Source organism: Physeter macrocephalus, chromosome 15 (assembly GCF_002837175.3).
Source record: "Physeter macrocephalus isolate SW-GA chromosome 15, ASM283717v5, whole genome shotgun sequence".
NCBI lineage: Eukaryota > Metazoa > Chordata > Mammalia > Artiodactyla > Physeteridae > Physeter > Physeter macrocephalus.
Genome location: NC_041228.1, coordinates 78,072,905 through 78,088,464, shown reverse-complemented (window position 1 = coordinate 78,088,464; position 15,560 = coordinate 78,072,905). Strand labels below are relative to the sequence as shown.

Sequence of the window (15,560 nt, the reverse complement as noted above, 5' to 3'; positions counted from 1 at the left end):
CGGGCCTCTCACTGCCGTGGCCTCTCCCGTTGCGGAGCGCAGGCTCAGCGGCCATGGCTCACGGGCCCAGCCGCTCCGCGGCATGTGGGATCCTCCCGGACCGGGGCACGAACCCGTGTCCCCTACATCGGCAGGCAGACACTCAACCACTGCGCCAACAGGGAAGCCCACAAGAGTCCATTTTTAAGAAAGGTAAATGGCAATTAGTTTTCTAAGCCCTTGTATTATCTTTCTCAGAATCCTGCTTTCTGGCCTTCAGGCGTTTCATTTTATAAAAGAAGTCATGCAGAGTCTTGATCTCTTGAAAATAAACTTTTTGTTTTCCTTTCTAGAAGACTGAAGAAATTTTTCCTCTTTATAGCAACTCTAAACTTAACCAAAAGAGACCTAAGCAGGGGTCTTCTTTTATTGAATATTTCTTCAAAGTGGTGAGCAACTATTTTGGCTTCTATCAACATTTTCTTATTCTACTTTAACAATAAAAATAAATTCAGGTTCAAAAAGTTGACACAAAATATATTACTGTTTTTCAAGAACAGATTGTCTTCTAAGAAATATTCCTACTTTTAAAAAAATGAGACATGGAAAAAGTGCCAAAGCTTAAGTACATATTGCATTATTTATTCATAATACAACTTACAGTTATTTTAAGAATCTTGTGTCAAATTCATCCTTCCTTTTCCTCTTTGCTTTTTCATACCCACTGTGTAGTACTGTTTTCTCTTATGAAAGAAGTCTGTGACGTCGGGCAGTATTAATACTCCTGCAGAGAGAGTACCACCCAGATGCCTTTCAAATTCGTTTTTGTTTTTGTTTTAAGAAACCATCATTTACTGAAACTGTTAGCCCTGGCGTCATGAAAGCAACCAGAAAAAGGAGTTCCTGCATGTCTAATGACTGCAGTTAAAGAAAAATAGAGCTACACACAATTACTGAAAATTCATAAAGCAGACGTGCCTGAAAATAGAATAAAAGACTTATAAAATGGTGTAAAGAATGTTAAGGAAAGGTATAATAAAAGAATAGAAAAGACAGTACAGAGGCAATAGTAAGATAAAGCAAACTCAACTAATCATTGATAAAAATCCATTTTGATATTAATGGGAAACTAAAAGCATTCCTGCTAAAATCAAGAACAAGGCAAGGGGGACTTCCCAGGGGGACTTCCCTGGTGGCGCAGTGGTTAAGAATCCACCTGCCAAGTCAGGGCTCACGGGTTCGAGCCCTGGTCCGGGAAAATCCCACATGCCGCAGAGCAGCTAATCCCATGTGCCCCAACTACTGAAGCCCGCGCACCTAAGAGCCCGTGCTCCGCAACAAGAGAAGCCACCGCAATGAGAAGCCCACGCACCGCAATGAAGAGTAGCTTCCACTCGCTGCAACTAGAGAAAGCCCGCACACAGCAACGAAGACCCAATGCAGCCAAAAATAAATAAATTAGTTAATTTTTTAAAAAAAGAACAAGGCAAGGCTGTCCAGGATCTTCCCTACTATTCAACACTGTGCTTTAGGGGTCAGACAAGAAAAAACAACTGGAGCCCTAAGAATTGGGAAAGAAGAGGAAAAGCTCCCTGTTTGCTGATGATATGAGAATTCCCTTGAGAATGCCAGGGGAATTGTTGCTAAGCTGACACAAACACAAGAGAGAAATCAAATTAACAAAAAATAATAGCTTTCAGAATGTAAAGAACTATTACAATTCAAAAATAAAAAGACAAACCAATTTAAAAATGGGTGAAGGATCTGAACAGATATGTCTCCAAAGAAGATGTACAACTAGCTGATAAATACTTGTAAAGATGCTCAAATGTCATGAGTCATTAGCAAAATGCAAACCAAAAGCACAAGGTGATACCACTTCATAACCACCTAAATGGCTAGAATAAGAAAGACAGACAACAGTAAGTGTTGGCAAGGGTGTGAAGGAATTGGATCCCTCCAACATTGCTGGTGGGCGTGTGAAATGGTGCAGCTGCTTTGGAGAACAGTTTGGGCCTTCCTCAAAATGTTAAAAATAGAGTTACGACATGACAGCATTTCCACTCCTGGGTATCTACACAGGAGAAATAAAAACAGACAGCCACACAAAAACTTGTACGTGACTGTTCATAGTGGAATTATTTACAAATAGCCCCGACGTGCAAACAACCTAACTGTTCATCAGCCGATGAATGGATAACAAATTGTGATATAGCCAGACAATGGAATAATATTCAGCCACAAAAAGGAATAATGTAGTGAAACATGCTACAACATGAATGAACCTTAAACCAGTATGCCAAGTGAAAGAAGCCAGCCACCAAGGACCACATATGGTGTGATCCAGAATAGACATGTCTTAGAGAACAAACTAGTGGTTACCACTGGGGAGAGGGAAGGGGAAGCGGCCATAGAGGGGTGGCGGAGAAAAGGGTCACTATGGGATTATATGAAATCATGTGTCTGAAACTTTTGAAAATTGTAAAGCACTGTAGAATTTAAAGAATCTTTCATTCAATGAAAAAGAATAGACATATCTCTAGAGACAGGAAGCAGATTAGTGTATGTTGCGGGCTGGTGTAGGTCAGAGGTAGTGTGTCATGAGCGGTGGCTGCCAACAGGTCTGGGACTTCTTTTCGGGGTGATGAAAATGTTGTGAAATTAGATAGTAGTGAGGGTCATACAACCTTGTGATTATGCTAAAAACCACTGAGTTGTACACTTTAAAGAGGCAATTTTATGATGTAAAAATGATGGTTCAGTAAAGCTATTAAGAAATTACCTTCAAACGTACAAACAATAAAGTTAGAAGATGAGATGGAAGTGAAAATTCCATTTAGTATAACAACAGAAATACCTGGAATAAATTTACAAATGAAGGTATGAAACGTGTATAAGGAAACAAACTCTCTTGAAAGATACAATAGAGATTTTGATTGTACACTTTCCTGGCTTTCTTTCATATGTGTGCCTGTAAATACATAAAATCTCCATTTTCACTGGGAAACAAAGTCTGGAGAATGTATACCTTTTTTCAAGGTTCAGGAAACAAAATGAAAACCAAAAACATTCCTGAAAATCTGATCTTTTTACTACTTTCTAATGGACATGTTTTATGAAAAGAATTACTATTCTAAATGTAAACTCTCTCAATGACTGTAGACCATAGTATTATAAATAGAATTAATTTTGCTAAGACTTTATTGTCATACTTTTGGTTTTCTTAAGAAAACAAAGAATTGTCACTTTTATCAAGCAATTAATTCTACTTGGTAACCTGGAGTTCTCTGAAATATTTGTAAAAAATCTTTCCTTGATACAGAAGGATCTCAACTAACACGTGTTTGTCTTATTTCTTTCAGTCTCACTGTTAGAAACCAAGAGGAACAGAGAGTCAGGAATGCTTCCTATGAACTCAGAACAGAGGACCTTCCCACCTGTGAAGAAAGGTAAAATCTCATAGTGTTTAGCTCACTAAATCGACAGAAATGACAACCTTATTATTTTTTCCTTCCAGTTTTATTGAGATATAATTGACATTCAGCACCGTGTAAGCCTAAGGAGAACAGCATAATGATTTGACTTGTATACATCATGAAATGATGATCAAAATAAGTTTAGTGAACATCCATCCTCTCATAGATTCTCAACCAGATTTTTTTTTGCATTTTTTATTTCAATAGAACACACAGTTTCTCTAACTGCAATTTAATAATATCAAATCATAATGTTGCATCACATTTTCACTCTGCAGAATTCTTTTTTTTTTTTTAAGTTATTTATTTATTTATTTATTTATTTTGTGGCCATGCCGTGAGGCATGCAAGATCTTAGTTCCCCAACCAGGGATTGAACCCGGGCCCCCTGCATTGGGAGCTCAGAGTCTTAACCACTGGACCGCCAGGGAAGTCCCTGCAGAATCCCTTTTAATTCACTGTGTGACAGGGAGGAAAATCAGTTCCACTGTTAATCTAATGCCTGTTAATCACAAATAGAAATTGATGCTTCTTGGCAAAACATACGACATCATTTTATTTTTATGTGATTTACTTTTTTAAATAAAAGAACATAATGAAATACACAAGTTAGGGTTTCAGGAACATTTTAAAGGTCCATTTTTTTTCTTAACTATAAATTTATACTTTAGGAAATGTATTATTTTTTAAGTATTTTGAGAAAAAAGTTGGAAAAACACACAAATTACTTTCCATAACGCCAAATTTTAAAGTTGTCTTTTTTCCTTCCTGTATTATCTATGGATTTACTTCCACTTACGTATTCTTATTCCTTTTCTTTGTGTTATGCCAATATAACTGCAGGCAACAGACAAATATCCTAAAAGCATTGTTCAAATAGGTCTTGTCTTAAAGTATTTATTTTTGAGGGGGGAAAAAAACAAGTAACCTAAAAGTTTACTTAAACTATTTTTCTTCATTCTTTATTTTATTTCTTTTTACCCAGATATTTCAAAGTCTAGGATGCATAGTAAAATCTTCCACAATTCATGAGTCTGTTAAAAACAGCTTTTATCTTATATATTTCAGTATACTGTATTCTGCACCAAGGCTGGAGGCTTTGAGTACCGTCTGGAACCAGAAAGCCCTCATCTGGTCCTGGCTCTGTCCATCCTGCCTGTATGACCTTGGGCACTTTGCAGCCACATTCTGCCTCAGTTTCCCTGTGTGTAAAATGGGCATAATAACAGTGTATTGTGACTCAGCCAAAGAAGGGTTGTCGTGAGCATTGAGTAACCAGTAAGGCACTGAGAACAGAGCCAGGCAAGAGGGAAGGATTCCATGTATATCGGCCATTATTTGTTCTCAATCATATCCAATAATGTAAAATGACTCTTTATCCAAGTTGATGCCTTTTGCTTCCGTTTCTATTTAGATATTAATCTTATTGATCTGCATTTCCCTCACGTATCTTTGCCTGTCTATTTGTTTATAATTTTTGGTAGTATTTTGTATGCTTCCCGGAAATAGCATTATGTTGGATTTTCGCCCAGTTTGAGTCTCTGTCACTCAACTGGGAATTAAAATCCAATTACATTGGGTCAGTTGTCTTGATGATTACGGATATGTTTAATCTTCTAGAATGTTTGTTGACTGTCTACTTACGATACCCCCTAATTATTTCCTTTTTTTTTTTTTTTTTAATTGTATGAACTGTGCTTTCTTTGCTCCTAGGTTCTTTGGTACTATGGAAAATATACGTTTTCTCCCTCCCTCTCTCTCTCTCTCTCTCTTTCTCCTTTTTTAAAGGGTACTACTGATTACCCTTAAGTTTTTCAGTCATTCTTTTATATGTATTTCTTAAATTAAAAGGAGTAAGAAGATATATTTTGAATCCCCATATTTAAGGAACATAACTTAGCATTCTATTTTTTAAAATTTAGCATTCTTTACTAAGCCTTGCCAATTTAATTAACCTATCTAAAAAGAACCTGGGGGCTTCCCTGGTGGCGCAGTGGTTGAGAGTCCGCCTGCTGATGCAGGAGACGCAGGTTCGTGCCCCGGTCCGGGAGGATCCCACATGCCGCGGAGCTGCTGGGCCCGTGAGCCACGGCCGCTGAACCTGCGTGTCCGGAGCCTGTGCTCCGCAACGGGAGAGGCCACAGCAGTGAGAGGCCCGCGTACCACAAATAAAAACAAAAAACAAAAAGAAAAAGAACCTGGTATTTTTTTTTTAATAAATAAATAAATTTATTTATTTATTTATTTTGGGCTGTGTTGGGTCTCCGTTGCTGTGCGAGGGCTTTCTCTAGTTGCGGCGAGCGGGGGCCACTCTTCATCGCGGTGCGCGGGCCTCTCACTATCGCGGCCTCTCTTGTTGCGGAGCACAGGCTCCACACGCGCAGGCTCAGTAGTTGTGGCTCACGGGCCCAGTTGCTCTGCGGCATGTGGGATCTTCCCAGCCCAGGGCTCGAACCCGTATCCCCTGCATTGGCAGGCAGATTCTCAACCACTGTGCCACCAGGGAAGCCCGAATCTGGTATTTTTATGTAGATTGCTTTAAGTTACTATTTTTAAATTATCTTTTAAGCATCTTTTAAAATATTTCTTTCAGGGAGTTCCCTGGTGGTTCAGTGGTTAGGATTTTGGGCTTTCACTGCTGTGGCCCAGGTTCAATCCTTGGTGGGGTAACTGAGATCCCACAAGCGACATAGCCGAAAAACATGTGTATATATATATATATATATATATATATATATATATATATTGCTTTCAAAACTAATTTTACTGGTTATGATAGAGATGTATGTTTTCATACAGAATACTGTTTTCATGATGAAAAGCTTAAACACCTGTTATAAAAAAAGAAATCAGACAATATAAAAGGTTTACAATAAAAGCTCATTTGTCCTCCTACTCCAGACCTTGTGTCCCAATCTCCAAATATAAACCATCAACAGTTTTTTTACGTATCCTCAGAGGAACTGTCAGTGCATTTCCACACAGTTGTACTTACGTAGGATTCATCTATACACACAGAATCTAACTCTGAAACTAAACTTGAAATGACTGTTTATCTGGCTGTGTCTCACTGCTGGCTCAGCTGACTACTCGCTTTCTATGACCCATTTTGTCTGGTCTTCAGCTTTTTAATTTTTTTTGGCCGTGCGGCGCGGCTTATGGGATCTCAGCTCCCCACCCAGGGATTGAACCTGGGCCATGGCAATGAAAGCACGGAATCCTAACCACTGGGGCACCAGGGAACTCTCTGGTCTTCAGCTTTTCACTGATGTTTCTCTGCTGGGTCACTTATAATCCATCTTAAAGATAGGAAAAGGACATAGAATTTACATTGTAAACTTTGCATATGGGAGAGAGTTTTTTCTATCATCATCATATAATTCGGACAAGTTCGCTACATATCAAATTCTTGGCGATACACTGTTTACCCCCCAAAACTAAATGGAGAGCCTTTGGCAGTGTGGCAGATGAGATCATCTGGGGGCCTTCCCAAGACAGAAGAACAGATTTTGCATAAGTCTAAAAGTTTTTGCAACACTGGGCTCACAGAAAGTAAGGAAAAGGACAAAGCACCTGAAAAGCAAAACCAAATAAAAAGTAAGCAAAGCCCTGAGCAGTGACTGCTAAGCACAGGACAGAAGGGTTTTTTCTCTCAGAGCCAGTGCAGAGGGGGCGGGGCAAGGAGCTTAAAGCCAGGATTCTAGGATTCAGCCCTGGTCCACGAAAGGAGCAGAAGTGGTCCCCAGTCAATAGGAAGCACACACACATCCTCTCTGGAGGAAAGGGAATACCATCAAATGTGACTCTCAGTTTCCCAAAGATTAAGACCAACCAAAAATTACAAAACTAGAAGGACACAACCTACCACAAATGAGAGTCAGGAGAAACAACACTTGGATCTAGAGGCCAAAAGATTTCAGATGTTAGACTTATCTGCAATCAAATATAAAATAATGGTCTCTGAAATGTTTAAACCCATTAAACATGGAATCACAAAAATGAGTAGGCTGAATTCAACTATCAGAATTGTCCAGGAAGGGAAATTCCCGGGCGGTCCAGTGGTTGGGACTCTGCGCTTCCATTGCTGGGGCATGGGTTCAACCCCTGGTCAAGGAACTAAGATCACACAAGCCTCGAGGCACGGCCAATAAAGAAATAAGTAAATAAATAAATAAATAATAAAATAAAAATAAAAGCAGAGTCTTTAAAAAAAAAACACTAAAAAAAAAAAAACACTAAAGAATATATTCTTCAGGGATACATCCATACGTAAAAACTGTGAAAAAAAAGGGTAAGGGAAAATAAATTAATAAGGATCATTGTTAAACAGACTGTGTTTTCTGACCTCAGTATAATGAAAATGTAAGTAAAAATAAACTAAAACAGGGTAAGCCCCCAAATCGAGAATAGCAGTTCCATCGGGGATGGAGGGGGGCGTCCAGAGGGCAGTGTGTGGACCTAGCACCCAGGTGAGCGCAGTGCTTGCCGACGGCCTAGGTCTCCAGGTAAAAGGTGAATCCGTAAGTGCTGATTTTGTCATCGCCGTTCATCACTTGCAGTTACTGGACATAACTTATCTTCTTTTCTTTTTCTCTTTAACATTCTCTTTTGAATCTTTTAGAACCCAGGGCAGACACTGCCCCATGACTGTTCTGGAAGCCAGGTGGTCACGTCTGACTTGGGTCGATCACAGCCGCCTGGGGAGTTTGTGGTCAGATGGTTGTTAAGAATTTTTTGTTTTACTTTTATAATTTAAAGTCTTTGCCAGGATGTGCCTAGATGTATGTACAGGCTTGTTCTCAGCGGTTATTCCAGCAGTTTGGTTTGCAGGCCCTTTGGCAGCAGTGGTGCCGCCCAGCTAGACAGCTGGAAAGTGCCACGTGTGTTTCTGCCGAAGGCGCAAGGAAATGAGAGCAGCTCTTTCTCTGCCTAAAAGGGCCTAAGGGCACATTTTCATTCTCAGAGCGAAAAAGACACGTTTCTCGGGATGAAATTCACATCAGCCGTCAATACCTCTGCCCCCTTGGCCCCTTTCTCCCGCCCCCGCCCAGCCCGGGTCCCACCCTGCAGGAGGCCAGCGCCTGGGCCCAGTCCTTCGACGCGCTTATGCTCACGGCCGCGGGAAGGAACGCCTTCCGGGAGTTTCTCCGAACGGAGTTCAGTGAAGAAAACATGCTCTTCTGGATGGCGTGTGAGGAACTGAAAAAAGAAGCTCATAAAACCATGATTGAAGAGAAAGCAAGAATAATATATGAAGACTACGTTTCTATTCTTTCTCCGAAAGAGGTACGTACCCACCAGAAACGTCCCCCAGGAGGCCGTGGGTGAACGGAACCCCTTCCGTGTCTGGTCACCCGGCCTGGTTAGGGCTGCTCCACCATTCACAGTGTTCAAACGCCTTGGGGGGTGGCCCCACCAATGGGGGCCAAGTGCTCCCCGAAATCAGTCAAAGGCTGTGTGCATTTTTCTGGGAAAAGTATCTATAACTTTCATCCGATTCTCTAGAAGTAGGCGTCTATGCATTTTGCTGTAAACGCTGTTTTTAAATGACACCCTATAAGCATTCCTTTAAATAAAATTATCCTTTTAATCTGAGCAAAATCTTGTTTACAGGTTTCCTGATTTTAGATGGAAAGAGCATCTCGAACATGATGCTGATGTGGCAGAGGTTCCCCCCAGAGTGCCCCTTTGTTACATCAGAGACATGATCAGATGAGTGAAATCGTCAAGTTTCCATCTCTCGGTTTTCATTCTTCCAAATCTAAAATCTAGGAGGTTAGGGTGGCCTCAGACCTAAGTGCCTTGTAGCTCCGATGGTAAAATCCCACATGTGCTGCTCAGAATATGTGAAGCTAATAAAACAGAGCCTCTCCTGTCAGGAGCTCACAGACAAGGGGGCAGCAGACATGGGGCCCCGGGTGCGACGTCTTGGGGTCGTGACGGGCTGGGGGACGAGCCATCACTGGGGGGCGGGGGGGATGAGGAAGAGATACCTGGAGAGGCCATGGATGGGCCAAGGATAACGAGGAGGAAATTACCAGAAACGCAGTGGGATGAAGGCATCCCAGGGGACAGGACTAGATGGGCCAAGGATAAGAGCATGGGGTCACAGGAACAGTGAAAGCGTCAGAAGGTTGGTGGCTGAGGTGTAGAGTGCTTACCAAACAATTGGGGCCGGTGGCCAACAGCAGGAGGAACGTTTAGGAAAAGAGGATGGTCCGAGAGCATGGAGAGGTTTGCGGACCAGGCTGAGGCTTGCTGAGGTTTATCCCGGGAAGAGCTTGGATTTTCGCCTGGAAATATCACCAAACTTGGATTTCTGAAGACCACATGATAGATTAGGAAAAGAAGACCAGAGGCAGAGGCCAGTTAGAGGACGAATTCCAACCCAGACATGACGATGGTCCAACCAGGCCAGCTGAAGAGAAGCCAGAGAGGATGGCTTTGAACTGAGTCTGGAATGACTGCACGTCTGGTTTAGGCAGACAGGGTGGGGACCATGCTTGGGAGAAAGACAGTGGCACTCAATTTCGCTTCCTTAAGTTTGCAGTACGTTGGAGATAATCCATTGACAGATGTACGGATATGACGTTCAGAAAGTTTTTTCCATTTGGGGTTAACAAAAAGCAAGAGAATTTTTGTCCTTTAATGTATGCCTTCCACAATTTTTATTTTCTCATGACTTTCCTTTTTATTTTTTAAGGCAAGGTTTTTCTTCACTGTCTTTCAAAGCATTATACAACCAAAAAACTTGGCAAATTTGTAAAGCAAAGATGATACAAAAAGACGACCCTTTCCTCCCAAATATAAGCATCTATTACTTGAAATGTAAAAGCTTGAAAAGTTTAAGAGCATAGACCTTGGGGTCAGATGCACTGGGGTTCGAGCCCCAGTTCTCTCATTTAATAGCTGCATGACCTCGGGTGTGTTTCTGAGCCTCTCTGCACCTCGGTTCCCTCCTGTGCAGGAAGGGGAGGTCCCCACTTGCCTGAACATTTGGGAAGAGTGACAGGGGGACGATGTGAAGCCCTGCCCACGCCGGGCAGAGCGGGCTCACCCCGGGTGACCACCCTCAGCAACCCTGTGTCCATTTCCCGTCCTGAGCAGACCCTGTCTCCACCAGCACTTGAGGGACGGTCTTCAGATGGAGGTTGTAGAGAATCACACAGTTCCATTTGCACCTTAACTGTTTGTGAACTAGAATGTACTTTTAAAATTTATTTATTTTTGGCTGCATTGGGTCTTTGTTGCTGCGCGCGGGCTTTCTCTGAGCGGGGGGCTACTCTTCGTTGCGGCGCGCGGGCTTTTCATTGCGGTGGCTTCTCTTGTTGTGGAGCACGGGCTCTAGGCGCACGGGCTCAGTAGTTGTGGCAGACGGGCTCAGTAGTTGTGGCTCGCGGGCTCAGTAGTTGTGGCTCGTGGGCTCTAGAGCACAGGCTCAGTAGTTGTAGTGCACGGGCCTAGTTGCTCCGCGGCATGTGGGATCTTCCCGGACCAGGGCTCGAACCCATGTCCCCTGCATTGGCAGGTGGATTCTTAACCACTGCACCACCAGGGAAGTCCCACGCTTAGTCTAATTTTCTAACAAGAGCAAGCAGGGGGCTTTCTCCTCTCAGCCCACAGTGAGTGTCGAGTCCCCCCTCTGGCAGGAGCTGAGCTCCTAAGACCTGGGCCCTCACACTCCGGAAGCTTCTAGGAGGGCACGGCCTGGTGGTGAGGGCAGCCGTGGGGTTCAGCTCAGGGTGGCTGGGAGGCTTCCCAGGACCGGGGAGCGACGTGGAAACCAAGACCTGACAGAGAAGTACACGTAGCCAGGCCATTCTAGACAGTTCCCCGAGACAGCCTCCTAGCACAAAGACGAGCTAGTCCTCGCTCCTTCTTTCTTTAAATTCCAGGCGAATGCCAAGTTCCTTGAGTTCTTGAGTGGAATAGTGAGGCGCAGCGGGGAGCCGGCGGGGGCAGGCCCTAAAGGGCCTCCCAGGTTTCAGCTTGGAACTTGCAAGCTCTGCGCCTGACCCTGAGCCCGCCGGCACCGGCACGAGGTCTGGAGCCGAGTGCTGCGGCCGGGGGTGGTGCGGAGAGGCCCTGGACTGCCGGCCCGAGGCCGGTCAGGAGACCGGTGAACAGATGCCGTCCAGGTGGCGGCTGACCTCCACGAGGGTCACGGCAGAGAGGAGGGGGAGGTGGCCGGCTTCGAGCCGCGTCCAGGAGGCGGCGTCAGCAGGGCTTTGTGCCCATTACAGAGCCAGAGGGAGCCAGAGGGTGCGCAGGACCCTGACCTCGGGGAATAAGCGGTCCCGGCCCTTCCCGAGCATCCCGGAGACGCTGGGCCCCTGTTCTGAGGTTAGGTTTGAGCAATGTGGGCAGGCAGAGGGGCTTCCCAGGAGGAGGCGGATAGATGCATCTGGAAAGACAGATCACTGAAGCCCGTGCTCAGTGACTTGGATGAGCACACTTTCAGTTTTATACTAAACAGCAGCACGCGCGTTGCGTGTCTGTCCTGCCCCCCTGGTGCAGAGACGGTCCAGCCGAGGTTCCTCACGGCAGAGAAGGCGTGTGAGCCCATCTTGGTGGTGCTGTCCTGTTCTCGGCTGTCTGGCTCCCGCGGGCCGCTCGGCTCTGGGATGCGCTTCGTCCAGGACGAGAAGACATCGGAGTGCAAGGAGCCAGCAGCGTCTCCCGGGACCTCGTGGACTCCCCCCACTTTGAATTCATTCTCCTTAAGCCCTGACCAGCCACCACCTTCGCCACCCCTACTTTATGGAGCAGGTGGTCTGGGGTTTTTTGCCGCACCACGCGGCATGCGGGATCTTAGTTCCCCGACCAAGGCTCGAACCCACGCCCCCTGCACTGGGAGCTCGGAGTCTTAACCACTGGACCGCCGGGGAGGTCCCTACGGAGCAGTTCTTCAGGGCACAGTTCACTATGCCTGAGGTCCACAGCTAAACAGCGACAGAGCCGGGAGTTAAGCCCCAAGCCCGCGGCACTGACCCTTCCACGGTGCTTCGGGTCACTTCTGCGTGACCCCAGCCTGGAGCTCCAGGTTTTAGCCCTAGTGTTCGTAGGCAATGAGCCAGCGGTAAGTCAGTGTGCGCTACCTTTCTTCCTTGCGGCCACAGCCCCTCATTTTAAAGAAGTAGAGCAGCGTCGTTGTTTTCTAAAGCAGTGCGAGCCCCACCGGCATCACCGAGAGAACTCATGAGAAATACAAATTGTCAGCCGCCCCCAGATCCACTGGGTCAGAAGCTCTGGGGGGGGGGGGCCCACACTCTTTTAACGAGCCTTCCACGGGCTTCTGATGCCTCTGAAGTTTGGAACCACTGTTCATTGTGTTCAGTTCCTCTTTCAACAGCTTAGGTTTGGGGATGACCTTGTTGGATCTGGGATTTTTAAAAAAACCAAACAAGGTATGGGAGTTGGGGTGTATGTCCAAAGAGCCCCTTGTCTGACACAGCCCCATGTGTCCCCGCCGGCAGGTCAGCCTGGACTCCCGCGTGAGGGAGACCATCAACAGAAGCATGGCCGAGCCATCCCCGCACATCTTCGACGACGCCCAGCTGCAGATCTACACCTTGATGCACAGGGACTCGTACCCCCGGTTCATGAACTCTGCTCTCTACAAAGACCTGCTTCGCTCCTTATCTGAGAAAGCAGTGGAAGCCTAGGATGTTCAAAATATTTATTAATAATAAAACAAAGAACTCGTGGACTCCGTGTAGGACAGGGAGGTTAGAGGCAGTAGTGTCTTCTGCTGGGTCATACTCGGGTTATTTTAATAACAGACTCTTCCTTCTGCAGAAGGCTGTATATTCAAGTAAATTGCGGCCACCTTTTGTGATACTTTTGAGAAAAATGGGGTATGGCTGTGTAGAAAGGTAGTATATTTACACGTACAATGACAGTAGCACTTTCTCAGTGACAAAGGATACACAAGAAGACACGACACTGCCTGCAGCGTGTACATCCATGGGAACAGGACCCAAATTCCCATTTTATAAAGATGTGACCGCTACCTGTAAAACTGGTATTCTACTTTATCTTAGGATACATGTCTGTAGATGCATATTATGTGCGTATCTTACATGGTTAATGTAAAGCCCTGGGCTCTGAAGTGGATCCGCCTCAAATGTTTGATAAGAGAAGTACTGCTTAGAAAATGCTTTTGTTGAAAAGTTACCTTTATTACCAGAATCTGCCAACCTGAAGAATGAATTTTCACGTAGGTGGTGTTCATCACAAAACGTTCAAATAAGCATATCTCCATTTTTACTATTGAAAGAAATATGGGCATTTTCACTCTAAAAAAATAAAGCACAAGAGTTTTATCTCCATCTTTTTTTCACATGTCACTATTTGGGAAATACAAGATTAAGTAAGTGGGGACACACGCAAGATTCTCTTCTAGCTCCCAGACTAGGATTTTCTTTTTAGATCCCACTATTTTTATCACAGGTGAACAGGATAACTTCATAGCTCACAGGTAAAAAGACGGGTTTGTAGGCCTAAACCATCCTGAAGAAACCCACCACTAGGATGAATGGGAAAGAAAGGCATCCAGAATCCGGAGTAGTTTGAGTAGTGGGTTGGAGCGTGATTTACGCGACGCCCTAGTGGGACGGCCCTCCTCTTGGTCACTCCCTCCCTGGCCCTCCAGCCTGATGGTCCCTTCATGATGCTCTTCGACCCTAAGCCCTCATCCTCATTCTCAGCAAAACACCTCACCTCCCCATTTACTGTGAAAACCGTGCCGCTAACCCTGCACCTTCTCACGTGACCTGTAAATCTGCGTGGATCAAGGTCTATGCCCACCTTCACAGCCCGGTCCCAGAGAAGGTGCTCTTTCCTCCTTTTCAAGGAGTCAACGCCTCGTGTGCTTCTATTTTTTAAAAAATTTTATTGAAGTAGAGTTGATTTACAATGTTGGGTTAATTTCTGCTGTACAGCAAAGTGATTCAGTTATACGTATATAGATTCTTTTTCCTATTCTTTTCCATTATGGTTTACCCCAGGATACTGAATAGAGTTTCCTGTGCCGTGCACCAAGACCTTGCTGTTTATCCATCCTCTGTATTAGAGTTTGCATCTTAATTCTGACTCCATGTTCTAGGGCCCCATTTTTTCCTTAGACAAAGAGGACGTCACTGGGATCAAGGCGTCAACGCTGCCCTCCAGCTGTTTACATCCAAGTAAGGATGACAGACGTATGGGGCGGTGGCGATGGCAGTGGAGTACCGACCCAGAGAAGAGCTGAGCTCTGGAAGCCCTGGAGGCTACGGGAAGCTTTGCGGGCGGAGGTGACACCAGAGCTACAACCTACAGAACAAGAAGAGTGGGGGGGGGGGTGCGGAGGTGTAGGGAAGGCATTGATACTTGGAGCAAACCCCAAATGGTCCAGTTCTGGCCTGTGAAGTAGGAGGTAAGTGGAGATGTGAAAGATGTGGAGGAGTAGCTGGAGCCGGGGGCCCAGGCTTTAGGCTGGAGTATTGACGGGGGATTTGTCAACACAGGGACTGGCTGGAGGGCTACAGCCTGAGCAGGGCTGAGCACACATCCCTGCCAGGTGGAGAGAAGCCAGCGCTCCCGAAGGACCGTTAGAGGAACTCATCGTCCCCATACCGGTGCAGGGAGAGCCGGGGGGTGCTTCTGGGGACGCAGCAGGCCCCAGAGTGGGTGCTGCCTAGAGTCGGCTCTTCGATTCCATCCCCCTTGACTTCCTTCCACATTGGAAGCTTCTTTGGACTCACCTTCAATGCAACTCCAAGGTTTAAAAAAATTTTATGTAAAATTTGACAGGCTGATCTTGTTGGGATGGTTGGCTCTCCATTTGGAAAAAATGTATATATAAACAAATATAAATTCCAAATGGTTTAAAGGTCTAAAAGAATATTATAAGAATATTGGAAGAAAATGTAGGCAATATTTTTGTAACTTCAGATGGAAAGCATCTAAGCAAAACGTAAAATCTAGAAACCATAAAAGAAACACTGAGATTGGATTATGTAAAAATTTAAATTCTGTACAACATAAAAGAATGAAAACACAAATATTACGCTATAAAACACACTCAAGATTACTACGCAGAATGTATTAGGAGTGCCTACAAAT

At 44.8% G+C, this 15,560-nt stretch overlaps 1 protein-coding gene across 3 annotated transcripts in view; it reads left to right on the top strand.

Moving 5' to 3' along the window:
• Positions 1 to 13,120, top strand: part of RGS20 (regulator of G protein signaling 20) — a 77,092-nt gene extending 63,972 nt beyond the window's left edge. For all 3 annotated transcript variants that reach the window (XM_007105247.1, XM_024127059.2, XM_024127060.1), the window contains 3 exons: positions 3,342 to 3,428; positions 8,507 to 8,741; positions 12,932 to 13,120. In XM_007105247.1, the coding sequence (XP_007105309.1) occupies positions 3,342 to 3,428; positions 8,507 to 8,741; positions 12,932 to 13,120 (511 nt within the window). The remainder of the gene's footprint in view (positions 1 to 3,341; positions 3,429 to 8,506; positions 8,742 to 12,931) is intronic.
• The last annotated feature ends 2,440 nt before the right edge of the window (positions 13,121 to 15,560 follow it).